The sequence below is a fragment of the Hyperoodon ampullatus genome (genome assembly GCF_949752795.1).
Source record: "Hyperoodon ampullatus genome assembly, chromosome: 5".
In the NCBI taxonomy this organism is placed as follows: Eukaryota; Metazoa; Chordata; class Mammalia; order Artiodactyla; family Ziphiidae; genus Hyperoodon; species Hyperoodon ampullatus.
The window spans coordinates 5699944-5713537 of record NC_136918.1 but is presented as its reverse complement, the minus strand read 5'-3'; the positions used below and the strand labels follow the sequence as shown (position 1 = coordinate 5713537).

The 13594-nt window shown below is 37.6% G+C and overlaps 1 protein-coding gene across 1 annotated transcript in view; it reads left to right on the top strand.

Moving 5' to 3' along the window:
• Positions 1-13594, top strand: part of CEP70 (centrosomal protein 70) — a gene marked incomplete at its 3' end in the record, with an annotated part of 83686 nt that overhangs the window by 15560 nt on the left and 54532 nt on the right. Inside the window, exons 3-6 of the mRNA XM_079705013.1 lie at positions 8672-8797; positions 11368-11458; positions 11583-11706; positions 12278-12458. Coding sequence (XP_079561139.1) covers positions 8672-8797; positions 11368-11458; positions 11583-11706; positions 12278-12458 — 522 coding nt within the window. The remainder of the gene's footprint in view (positions 1-8671; positions 8798-11367; positions 11459-11582; positions 11707-12277; positions 12459-13594) is intronic.

The following is a 13594-nucleotide window of genomic DNA, read 5'->3' as shown; positions in this document are numbered from 1 at the left end:
TTTTAGCCTACACCTTACTTGGGCATGTGCAGTGACTTTCTAATTTCCCATATGTGCATTTCCTTTTATTTTTTTTAATTATTATTTTTAAAATTTTGTCTGCATTGGGTCTTCATTGCTGCATGTGTGGTTTCTCTAGTTGCAGCGAGTGGGGCCTACTCTTTGTTGTGGTGTGTGGGCTTCTCAATTTGTGGTGGCTTCTGTTGTGGAGCACGGGCTCTAGGCGCATGGATTTCAGTATTTGCAGCATGTGCGCTTAGTTGTGTGTGGGCTCCAGGGCATGCTGGCTTCAGTAGTTGTGGTGCATGGGCTCGGTAGTTGTGGCTCGTGGGCTCTAGAGTGCAGGCTCAGCAGTTGGGGTGCATGGGCTTAGTTGCTCCACGGCATGTGGGATCTCCCCAGGCCAGGTGTCAAACCCATGTCCCCTGCACTGGCAGGCGGATTCTTAACCACTGTGCCACCAGGGAAGTCCCTGCATTTGCTTTTAAATGTCCTAGTTTTTAAATGTATGGTTTCAAAAAGGGGAAAAGAGAAGAATGAAGAGAAGAAAAGGACAATGTTCCTTTAAATCCCCTGTAAGTCACTTTAACCAGCGTGAGAGGAGCTTATAACAATGGGAGGAAGTACAGTGAGACCCCTGCCTCTTTTTCTGCTCCTCTGAGATCAGAAGCAGCAATCAGTCAGATCACAGAACCCCAGAATTTAGAGGACAAGGTCCTTTTTGCCCACCCTGACTCACACAAACTGGGTATAACCTGCTCCTGGTACATTGTACACAGCTGCCTGCCTTAAAGCTGAGGGTGGGGAATAGGTAACTTTTACCCTGCTGAGACGTGAAATAGACTGAAATTAACCACAAATCATCATTTAATCCTTCAGTGGAATTTGCAAGCCTCAGTAGACTCAGAGTTCCAAAATGGTTAAAATAAGACAGATTATGCCAGTGAAATTTTTTTCTAGTTGGGGAGACTCATTCCTGATGCTTCCTACTCTGCCATCTTCCCAGAATCATCTCTTCCTGATCTTGAAGAATTGGATGATTTCAGATTTGGAGCAGAACTGAGACCACATAAGCTTCAATAATAATAGTGAACTGAAATCCATAAAATATGTTTAAATTCATGACCTCATACTGATATTAGATTAAAAAAATTTTTTTACAGTAGGTCCTTGTTGGTTATCTATTTTAAATATAGCAGTGTGTTCATGTCAGTCCCAAACTCCCAATCTATCCCTGCCCCCCCAACCATAAATTCATTCTCTAAGTCTGTGAGTCTCTTTCTGTTTTGCAAATAAGTTCATTTGTATCATTTTTTTTAGATTCCACATATAAGTGGTATCATATGATCTTTGTCTTTCTCTGTTGGACTTACCTTCACTAAGTATGATAATCTCCACGTCCATCCATGTTGCTGCAAGCGGCATTATTTCATTCTTTTTAATGGCTGAGTAATATTCCATTTTATATATACCACATCTTATTTATTGATGGACATTTAGATTTTCTTCCATGTCTTGGCCATTGTAAACAGTGCTGCAATGAACATTGGGGTGTATGTATCTTTTCGAGCTGTGTTTTTCTGCAGATATATGCCCAGGAAGGGAAATGCTGGATCATATGATAGCTCTATATTTTAGCTTTTTAAGGAACCTCCATACTGTTCCCCACAGTGGCTGTATCAATTTACATTCCCACCAACAGTGTAGGAGGGTTCCCCTTTCTCCACACTCTCTCCAGCATTTATTGTTTGTAGATTTTTTTTTACACCTTTATTGGAGTATAATTGCTTTACAATGGTGTGTTAGTTTCTGCTGTATAACAAAGTGAATCAGTTATACATATACATATGTTCCCATATCTCTTCCCTCTTGCATCTCCCTCCCTCTCACCCTCCCTATCCCACCCGTCTAGGTGGTCACAAAGCACCGAGCTGATCTCCCTGTGCTATGTGGCTGCTTCTCACTAGCTATCTATTTTACGTTTGGTAGTGTATATATGTCCATGCCACTCTCTCACTTTGTCATATCTTACCCTTCCCCCTCCCCATATCCTCAAGTCCATTCTCTAGTAGGTCTGTGTCTTTATTCCCATCTTACCCCTAGGTTCTTCATGACATTTTTTTTTCCTTAGATTCCATATATATGTGTTAGCATATGGTATTTGTGTTTCTCTTTCTGACTTACTTCACTCTGTATGACAGACTCTAGGTCCATCCACCTCACTACAAATAACTCAATTTTGTTTCTTTTTATGGCTGAGTAATATTCCATTGTATATATGTGCCACATCTTCTTTATCCATTCATCTGATGATGGACACTTAGGTTGCTTCCATGTCCTGGCTATTGTAAATAGAGCTGCAATGAACATTTTGGTACATGACTCTTTTTGAATTATGGTTTTCTCAGGGTATATGCCCAGTAGTGGGATTGCTGGGTCATATGGTAGTTCTATTTGTAGTTTTTTAAGGAACCTCCACACTGTTCTCCATAGTGGCTGTAACAATTTACATTCCCACCAACAGTGCAAGAGTGTTCCCTTTTCTCCACACCCTCTCCAGCATTTATTGTTTCTAGACTTTTAGATGATGGCCATTCTGACTGGTGTGAGATGATATCTCATTGTAGTTTTGACTTGCATTTCTCTAATGATAAATGATGTTGAGCATTCTTTCATGTGTTTGTTGGCAGTCCGTATATCTTCTTTGGAGAAATGTCTATTTAGGTCTTCTGCCCATTTTTGGATTGGGTTGTTTGTTTTTTTGTTATTGAGCTGCATGAGCTGCTTGTAAATTTTGGAGATTAATCCTTTGTCAGTTGCTTCATTTGGAAATATTTTGTCCCATTCTGACGGTTGTCTTTTGGTCTTGTTTATGGTTTCCTTTGCTGTGCAAAAGCTTTGAAGTTTCATTAGGTCCCATTTGTTTATTTTTGTTTTTATTTCCATTTCTCTAGGAGGTGGGTCAAAAAGGATCTTGCTGTGATTTATGTCATAGAGTGTTCTGCCTATGTTTTCCTCTAAGAGTTTGATAGTGTCTGGCCTTACATTTAGGTCTTTAATCCATTTTGAGCTTATTTTTGTGTATGGTGTTAGGGAGTGTTCTAATCTCATACTTTTACATGTGCCTGTCCAGTTTTCCCAGCACCACTTATTGAAGAGGCTGTCCTTTCTCCACTGTACATTCCTGCCTCCTTTATCAAAGATAAGGTGACTATATGTGCGTGGGTTTATCTCTGGGCTTTCTATCCTGTTCCATTTATCTATCTTTCTGTTTTTGTGCCAGTACCATACTGTCTTGATTACTGTAGTTTTGTAGTATAGTCTGAAGTCAGGGAGCCTGATTCCTCCAGCTCCGTTTCTCGTTCTCAAGATTGCTTTGGCTATTCGGGGTCTTTTATGTTTCTATACAAATTGTGAAATTTTTTGTTCTGATTCTGTGAAAAATGCCAGTGGTAGTTTGATAGGGATTGCATTGAATCTGTAGATTGTTTTGGGTAGTAGAGTCATTTTCACAATGTTGATTCTTCCAGTCCAAGAACATGGTATGTCTCTCCATCTATTTGTATCATCTTTAATTTCTTTCATCAGTGTCTTATAATTTTCTGCATACAGGTCTTTTGTCTCCTTAGGTAGGTTTATTCTTAGATATTTTATTCTTTTTGTTGCAGTGGTAAATGGAAGTGTTTTCTTAATTTCATTTTCAGATTTTTTATCATTAGTGTATAGGAATGCCAGAGATTTCTGTGCATTAATTTTGTATCTTGCTACTTTACCAAATTCATTGATTAGCTCTAGTAGTTTTCTGGTAGCATCTTTAGGATTCTCTATGTATAGTATCATGTCATCTGCAAACAGTGACGCTTTACTTCTTCTTTTCCCATTTGGATTCCTTTTATTTCCTTTTCTTCTCTGAATGCTGTGGCTAAAACTTCCAAAACTATGTTGAATAAGAGTGGTGAGAGTGGGCAACCTTGTCTTGTTCCTGATCTTAGTGGCAATGGTTTCAGTTTTTCACCATTGAGGATGATGTTGGCTATGGGTTTGTCATATATGGCCTTTATTATGTTGAGTTAAGTTCCCTCTATGCCTACTTTCTGCAGGGTTTTTATTATAAATGGGTGTTGAATTTTGTAGAAAGCTTTCTCTGCATCTATTGAGATGATCATATGGTTTTTCTCCTTCAGTTTGTTAATATGATGTATCACATTGTTTGATTTGTGTATATTGAAGAATCCTTGCATTCCTGGAATAAACCCCACTTGATCATGGTGTATGATCCTTTTAATGTGCTGTTGGATTCTGTTTGCTAGTATTTTGTTGAGGATTTTTGCATCTATGTTCATCAGTGATATTGGCCTGTAGTTTACTTTCTTTGTGACATCCTTGTCTGGTTTTGGTATCAGGGTGATGGTGGCCTCGTAGAATGAGTTTGGGAGTGTTCCTCCCTCTGCTATATTTTGGAATTGTTTGTAGATTTTTTGATGATGGCCATTCTGACTGGTGTGAGACGATATCTCATAATTTTGATTCGCATTTCTCTAATAGATAGCAGTGGTGGAATCTTTTCGGGTACCTCTTGCCCAGCTGTATGTCTTCTTTTTGTAAAAAAAAAATATATATATATATATTATTTATTTATTTATTTATCTATCTTTGGCTTCGTTGGGTCTTCATTGCTGCACGTGGGCTTTCTCTAGTTGCAGCAAGCTGGGGCTAGTCTTTGTTGCTGTGTGTGGACTTCTTATTGCAGTGGCCTCTCTTTTTTTTTTTTTTTTTTTTTTTTGTGGTATGCAGGCCTCTCACTGTTGTGGCCTCTCCCGTTGTGGAGCACAAGCTCCAGACGCGCAGGCTCAGCGGCCATGGCCCACGGGCCCAGCCGCTCCGCGGCACGTGGGATCCTCCCGGAACGGGACACGAACCCGTGTCCCCTGCATCGGCAGGCGGACTCCCAACCGCTGCGCCACCAGGGAAGCCCGCAGTGGCCTCTCTTGTTGCAGAACCACGGGCTCCAGGTATGCAGGCTTCAGTAGCTGTGGCACGTGGGCCCAGCAGTTGTGACGCGCAGGCGCAGTAGTGGTGGCACATGGGCTTAGCTGCTCCTCGGCATGTGAGATCTTCCCAGACCGGGGCTTGAACCCGTGTCCCCTGAATTGGCAGGCGGACTCTCAACCACTGCGTTACCAGGGAAGTCCCTGTATGTCTTCTTTGGAGAAATGTCTGTTTAGGTCTTCTGCCTATTTTTTGACTGGGTTGTTTGTTTTTTGGATATTGAGCCCCATGAGCTGTTTGTAAATTTTTGAGACTAATTCGTTGTTGGTTGCGAATATTTTCTCCCATTCTGTGGGTTGTCTTTTCATTTTGTTTGTGGCTTCCTTTGCTGTGCAAAAGGTTTTGAGTTTAATTAGGTCCCATTTGTTTATTTTTATTTCCATTACTGTAGGAGATGGATCGAAAAGATATTGCTGTAATTTATGTCAAAGGGTGTCATGCCTATGTTTTCCTCTAAGAGTTTTATGGTATCTGGTCTTACATTTAGGTCTATAATCCATTTAAATATTAATAATAATAATAATAATAATTGCAGTGAACTGAAATGTATAAAATATGTTTAAATTCACAACCTCATAGTAATATTAGATTTTTATTTTTTTTTTATTTTTTTATTTTTTTGGTGCGCGGGGCTCTCACTGTTGTGGCCTCTCCCATGTGGAGCACAGGCTCCGGATGCGCAGGCTCAGCGGCCATGGCTCATGGGCCCAGCCGCTTCGTGGCATGTGGGATCTTCCCGGAGCGGGGCACGAACCCATGTCCCCTGCATCGGCAGGCAGACTCTCAACCACTGCGCCACCAGGGAAGCCCCAATGTTAGATTTTTAAAACAGGATTATCTTCAGAAGATAAGGAACCAATTCATTTTCTTGAAAATTGGTAAATCAATGGAAGCACTATTAATGTGGGACCTTCTTGACATATAAGAATGACCCAGAGGAGAAGAAGCTAGGTTTCAGAGGTGGTTTACATCTGGTTCACCCTTATTCTGAGAGTTATAGCCCATCTAGGTAACAGTTTTAAATGGGGGAGTGTCTTTGATTTTAGCATTCATTTTCACAGATTTTTCTTTGGATTTGGCAAATGCCTTCAGGGAAAAAGTGAGTTTTCATCTTGATTTTTTTCCCTTGATAATTCATCATTATCTTATTAGTTCTTTAATGCTTTTAAGAAGAAGACATTTCTTTAACATAGTTTGTTCAGCTTTTTTCATTGTCTTTGGAGGCAGAGTTGCCCACTCTACTATTACCAAAAAGTAGGCTACTCACCTCATGGAATTTAGTCTTATATAGACATATTCATATAAAACAAATTACACAGATGATTAAGCTGTGTAATTTGTAGGAAAAGTCTAAGATAATATACAGTGGTATGATTAGGTAAGATCTGTTTCTTTCAGCATACTGATATATGGCAATGACACCAATTATTTATAAGTTTCTATGTTTCAGGTTCTACATACTTTCTATATGTTGTCTGACTTAATTCGACCTATGAGATACAGGCATTACTATGTTTTCTCTTTTACAGATGAAGAAATCAAGGCTCAAAGATGTTGAGTTTGTCCATGTCACACAGTTTAATAAATGGTTAAGCTGCTAGTCACGCAGGCCACCTGACTCTGAACTCTAAACCTTTATACTTTACTCTTTGTAGTGCTAGAAGAGCATATTAAAAGAGGACCTGATCTGGTCATGGGATCAGGGGAGATTTCCCTGAAGAAGGAAATATGAGTCGAGAGCTGAAGGTCAAGTATGAGTTAACTAAGTGAAAAGGATAAGAGTGCCTAGGCCTAGAACCTGGAAGGAGATGACACTTGAAGACTTGAAAGAAGTCTGGTGTGGCTGTTAGGGAGATTGTCAGAATATGTGGCTCCACACTCTTGGGGGATTCTCTTACATTGATATTTACTCCCCATATGTCTGCTACAGATGTATTCTTCCCACTTTAAAACTGGCTGACTCCTGATGGTGATGCAGTAGGAAGAACACAGCATCACCTCTGAAGTATTCTTGCCAAAAAATACTGAACCTGAATTTAGTAAAGCCTTTAGATGTAACTTAGTTTACAAGAAATATAGGGGATGAAGAAGTATGTTAAATGATAAGAATACAATAAGCCAAATCTGAAATGTGAGTAATTCTATAAGACAAATGGCCTATTTCTTCAACAAATAAATGTCAGGTTAAAAAAAAAGAGGGTGGGGGAGATGAGTGAGATTGTTACAGATTAAAAGAAATTTAGGAATGCTATATGGATTCCTTGAATAAAAACCCCAAAAGACATTTTTAAGACATTTGGGGGAGAATTGAACATGGACTAGATATTAAGTGATAGTAAGGAATTATTACTATAATTGGGTGTGACAGTGGTATTGAAGATATGTTTAAAAAGGGTCTGTATTTATTAGAGATGAATACTGAAATATAAGTGGGTAAGGAAGAAATGAAGCAAGTATGGAAGATTGTTGGTTATCATTGAACCTGGATTAATGAATACTTGGGTTCATTGTACTCTTTCTCTACTTTTATGTATTTTTGAAAATTTCTCTAACGAAAAGTTTAAAATCTAGCTGAAAGGTGATAGCCGTTGAAGTTGGCTGATATTTTTGAGAAGTATCTTTATTTAAAATAAAGGTGGGAGGGGTGAACATAGTGGGTGACATAGTTGTTGGAGACCAGAATTTAAAGGGGAGAGAGTAGTCTGTGATGTCAAGCAGCAAAAATGGCAGAATTTGAGAATTTGTAACATGTTACTAGGTTTAGCTGAAAATGAATTATTGGTGGCTAGTAAATTGTTTAGTTGGATTTTACTACCTGAAGCAGATATAGAAGGACAGAATGGTCCTTTGCAAGAAATACTGAACTAGCAGCAGAGAGACCTACTTCTAAGGAATCCTGGGAAGATCATTTTACCTCTCTGGGTCTCAGACGGTTTTAGCATCTGATATATTGGTACAATTCTCCCAACACTCTCTCTTGCCAGCCCTGGGCAGCTATAGATTTTGGATTAAACAATTTCCGAGGTTCTCTCAAGCTCTGAGATTCCATGATGCTAATGAATGTGTGTGTGTGATTGTGCCTCTGCAAAGGAGCAATTAGATATCAGAAAATCCAAGGAAATATTTTCCTACAGAGTGGCACAGTCTTAGACAACAAGAGCACGTGATGGGAAGGTAAACTTAATATAAACCTTTGTGTGTGCCATACAGAATCCATTGTTGCTAGCTTCTTAGCTACTTAATAAATAAAGACCACCTAAGAATGTGGCACGTCATTTACCCTTCGAATTAGTCCAGTGAATTGTTAGACTGGCCTGTAACTTTGGGTCAGACACAGTTCTTTCAGTTTTTTGGGGAAGCAGCTTCCAAAAAACATCAATTTATTTATTAGCATCACTTGCTTTTCATATTATCTAGTTAAAACAAATAGTTTTCTTTGTGTGTATGTATGTAAAACCCCATAATGCTTTATTTCTGGAGGAGAACATTATAAAATTCTTAAAATCAGTTTTCTTAGAAGTCATAAAAGTTTTGACACAGGAATACTTAAATTGCCTAAGAGTAGTAGCTTCTTTTAGATGTAATTTCCTTTAACACCTGTTGCACTTTTTTCTTAATTTAGGCAACTCACAATTTTTTATTGTCAACCTCTACTTCCTTTGACTCTACAAAGAAAATTGTATCTACAGCAGCCCCTAAAGCCCAGGAGTCCAGCAAATCATCAAACAGACTCATGACTGAAAAACAGGTAAACCTAAAATATTTGAAGCCAGTGTTTGTCAAAGTATATGTCAAAGAATACCACATCTACAAATGTGAAAAATCTTACTTTCAAAGGCTGCTTTAGTAAAATCATTTTGGGAAATGATGGGTTAAAGACTATTAAGTGATACCATTATTCTAAGACTTCACAATACACTAAGTCCCCTACATACGAACCTTCAATTTGCGAACTTTCAAAGATGCGAACGTGCATCTGGTGCCAGCAAGGAACCAGAACCTGTGCCATCAACGTCAGACGTGAGTTAAATTGCATCTTGCCCTCCGTCTCCTATTGCTGACGATCCTTCATCTCTACCATCTCCCACCTCCTCTCTCTCCTCCAGTCAGTAACTCTTCCTGCCCGTTCACTTGATACCAGCCCCTGTATGCCAGCTGTTGTACTGTACTAGTGTACTTGTCAAGGTACTGTACTGTAAGATTAAAAATGTTTATTTTTTGTGTTTGTTTGTTTTTTATGTATTATTTGTGTGAAAAGTGTTAGAAACTTATTACAGTACAGTGCTGTATAGCCGATTGTGTTAGTTGGGTACCTAGGCTAACTTTGTTGGACTTAAGAACAAATTGGACTTATGAACACGCTGTTGGAACAGTACTCGTTTGTATGTAGGGGACTTACTGTACTATCAGTCTCCAAAAAGAGGCTTTAGTATACAGTATTTCCTACTTATTTAACACTAATCTGATGAATATTTCGTTAGACTGGTGTTCTGCAGCACATATTTTGGAAAATACCATTCTCAACTATTTTCAGAATTTGCAAACAGTTGTTTTTCTTTCTCTTAAAAGAGCTATCAAGGAACGATATGTGTAACTGGGTCATTCAAAATGTGTGACATTGTTATTTATAGAGCATTTTGTTTTTATGAATCATAGTAGGCATCCACTTATATACCCACACAGAGCTTTTGGCTCCTAAGACAGATATCAGCAATAATTTTAGTTCTATGTCATTAATCTTTGTGACCAGAAGACATAAATAAGGGAAAAGTTTGTGGGAGGGAGGAGAGTTATAGAAAGGATAAAGAAAGGGAAGAAAGTCAGCAGTCAAAAGGAAAGATTTGTTTGGCACTGAGTCATAGTGCTATCAGAGAGTCATCATAATTTGTTTTTTGTCTTGACAGATTTTTTAAAAATTGAAGTATAGTTGATTTACAGTACTATATTAGTTTCAGGTGTACAACATAGTGAATCAGTATTTTTACAGATTTTACTCCATTAAAAAATATAAGATAATGGTTATAATTCTCTACCTATATGGTGTATCCTTGTTGCTTATCTATCTTGGTAGATTTTTTAATGTCTGAGGGGCATTTGGATGTGGAGAATACTTTTAAAAATTGTCTAGGAGGATGGGAGGGGAAAAGTCTAAATTATTAATCTTAAAGTTATGATATTTACGTACTCTACACTAATGAAAATGTATAAAATATATTTTTTCAAGCATTTTAAATAGATTGAATATTCACTCAAATTATATTTTCACAAATAAATAAGATACTTAAGGTATTTTAAAAAAGAACACAAAGTACCTCACACAGTGATTTCAAAATTGATCATTGTACTTAAATTAAGAGCCTGTTATAAAACTGTTAATATCATGGATTTAAATGTGTCATTTAAAAAAATCTCCATTTCTGTTCTTATCTGTATTTTATGTTCTTATTTTTCTTCCCATTGTTAGGTTTTTACTTATTTTAGTTTTTATTCTTTTTTAATCTAGAGAGTAAGAGTTACCCTCTCAGGTTTATGGTGTAAATACATATTTAGAATCAGCAATACAAAACTTGAGTGTCTTTCACAATGATTCTACTAGAATCAGTTACCTGGATGGGCAGACTCCTTTTCATAGTTAGTTCCTTGTATAATGGACAAGTTCTCTCTAAATTACTGGCTCTGTCAAGTCAGATATGTTTTGATTTTGTTGTGACCCTAGTCAGGATTAAAGTGACACTTGTTTCTTAGTGACTCAACCTTTCTTTACTCTTCAATTAATATAACCTAATTTGCAGCTTTTTATTTTGATTGGGGCCTGGTCTGGTTCAGTTAAATAAAAAACCTAAGGGCGGGACTTCCCTGGTGGTCCAGTGGTTAAGACTTGGCCTTCCAATGCAGGGGGTGTGGGTTCGATCCCTGGTTGGAAGCTAAGAACCCACAAGCCTCGTGGCCAAAAAACCAAAATATAAAACAGAAACAGTATTGTAACAAATTCAATAAAGACTTTAAAAAAACAAAAAACAAAAACCCTAAGTTCTGCTTGTTTCACTGAAATTACAAGGTTTTTTATTTTTATTTAATTTATTCATGAAGGCCTATATATGAGTATTCTGGAATGATATAATTATCTGTGCTTCTTTGCATCCTTTTTAGTCTCTTAATTTTGTTAGAAACAAATTTGTTTTAATTTTAATCATTATATGTGTATAAAAAAGCTTTTGGAGAAAAAGTCTGTTATTCTGGAAACAAAGGAAATTATATACAAGGGTATTTCTTCACCTTACATCTTAAAGTTGATCCTTTTCTCCCTCGTAATTGTAGCGGGAAGAAGCAGAATGGGAAAGCGTAAACGTGCTGTTGCTGATGCATGGCTTAAAACCTTTATGTCAAGTCAAAAGAACAGATATGGAAGGTAATCAGGTCCTATTCTTGCTTCTTAAGATAAAAATGTTCTTTTTCTGTTAAAAAATTTTTGATGTTAAATTTTTTTCCTTATCTTTATTTTTACTATGTGTATTACATTTCAGAAAATCTAGATCTCATCATTTTTGACAAACAGTCATCACAAAGGATGAGGGAGAATTTAAAAACTTTGATGGAAGAAACATCACGTCAACAGAACATTATCCAGGAGCTCATAGAAACTAATAAGCAGCTTAAGTAAGAAAATGGAAAAAAAAGATCTCTTTTGAATTGTTTGTGTACAAGTGGTATGCATTCTAAAAATAACTCCCTTGAAAAAAATCTTGAAATTTAATTTTCCATTTTGATTAAATATTAAATTAAAAATGTTTTTATTAGGTAAATCTTTTGGTAATAGCTTAGCTTAGATATGTAATGGTATCCTATATTTCTTCAGTTGGTTTGTGTTATAGGATAGAAATTTTAAGAATGCAAAGAAATTTTAGAAACTCATTGTGTTATTAGATGGATATGTTTGTTGATGTTTTATTTTTATTTTTTATTTTTTAAATTTTATTTATTTATTTATTTTTTGCGGTATGCGGGCCTCTCATTGTTATGGCCTCTCCCATCGCGGAGCACAGGCTCCAGACGTGCAGGCCCAGTGGCCATGGCTCATGGGCCCAGCCGCTTCGCGGCATGTGGGATCTTCCCGGACCGGGGCACGAACCCGTGTCCTCTGCATCAGCAGGCGGACTCTCAACCACTGCGCCACCAGGGAAGCCTCTGTTTTTATTACTAAGGGAAGGAATTGTGTGTCTGTTATTAGAAATGAACTTCAGCTACAACACAGCCGAGCAGCAGATCAGGAACAACGAGCTAATGACTTGGAACAAATTATGGAGAGTGTGAAATCCAAAATTGGTGAAATGGAGGATGAATCCCTAAATAGGGTTTGCCAGCAACAGAATAAAATAAAAGAATTTCAAAAGGAGCATAAAGCTTTACAGGTACTGAGCTAAACATTTTCTTACATGATGGTATTAAGACAGCTTGTCAGGGTTACAGGTGACTTCCGTGTTACTTATTCAGTGGTCCTTATCTTACTTGACCTATCATTGTCGTTACCTTGAAATACTTTATTTGCTTCGTTTCCAGAACATCCTCTCTTTTGGTTTTCCTCAACCCCATTGGTTGTTTTTCAGCTCCTTTGCCGATTCTTCGCATCTTCCTAACCTCTTAGTGTTGGATTCCCCAGACCTTTCTCTTTCCTATAAAGTCTAACTCCCTTGGTGATGCTCAGTCTAATTCACAGCACTTTTAAATCCATAGCACACACCTCTTCCCTTAATTTCAGACTCATATCCTGCACCCTACTTGATATCTCTACTGGATGTCTAATAGACATCTAGAACTTTTTTACATGTCTAAAACTGAGTTCCTGAATTTCCTCCCCAAACTTTCTTCTTTTAGTCTCCATTCTGGTCCAAGTCACCTTCATTTCTTTCCTGCTTCTCTCTTGCTTCCCTTACTCCCACCCTTGCCTTTTTCAATGTGCTCTCAACATAGTAGCTCAAAACACTCCAATGACTTTCCTTTTTTTTTTTTTAAGAGGAAAATCCAAAACTCTTACCATGGCCTTACATGATCTGGCCCCGTGTTACCTTCTGACTTCATCTACTATACCTCTTGCATATTCTGCTCCAGCCACAATGATATTCTTGCTTTTCTCTGAAATTTTCCTTGACCATATTCTCACCTCAGGGATTTTGTACATCTTGTTCTTCCTTTTCCCTCTGCCATGCATGCTTTTTTAAAGATAGCTGCATGGTTTGTTTTCTGTCTCCTTACTCAAGTGTCACATCACAGTCTCTCAGGGATTCTTTTTTTGACTACTTTGCTTACAGTTGGCAGTCCTGTCCCCCACATATCATATTGCCTTCCGTGCTTTGTTTTATCCATAGTTCTTAGCACCATCTAACATGCTAATATACTATATACGCTTCGTTTTGTTTATGTATCTCTCTGTGTTAGAATGTAAGCTCCATGAGGGCAAATATTTTTGTCTATTTTGTGTAGGGCTAAGAAAGTGTCTGCTTTATTATTAGTTGTAGATGCTCAATAAATACTTGAATTATTGAGTTAA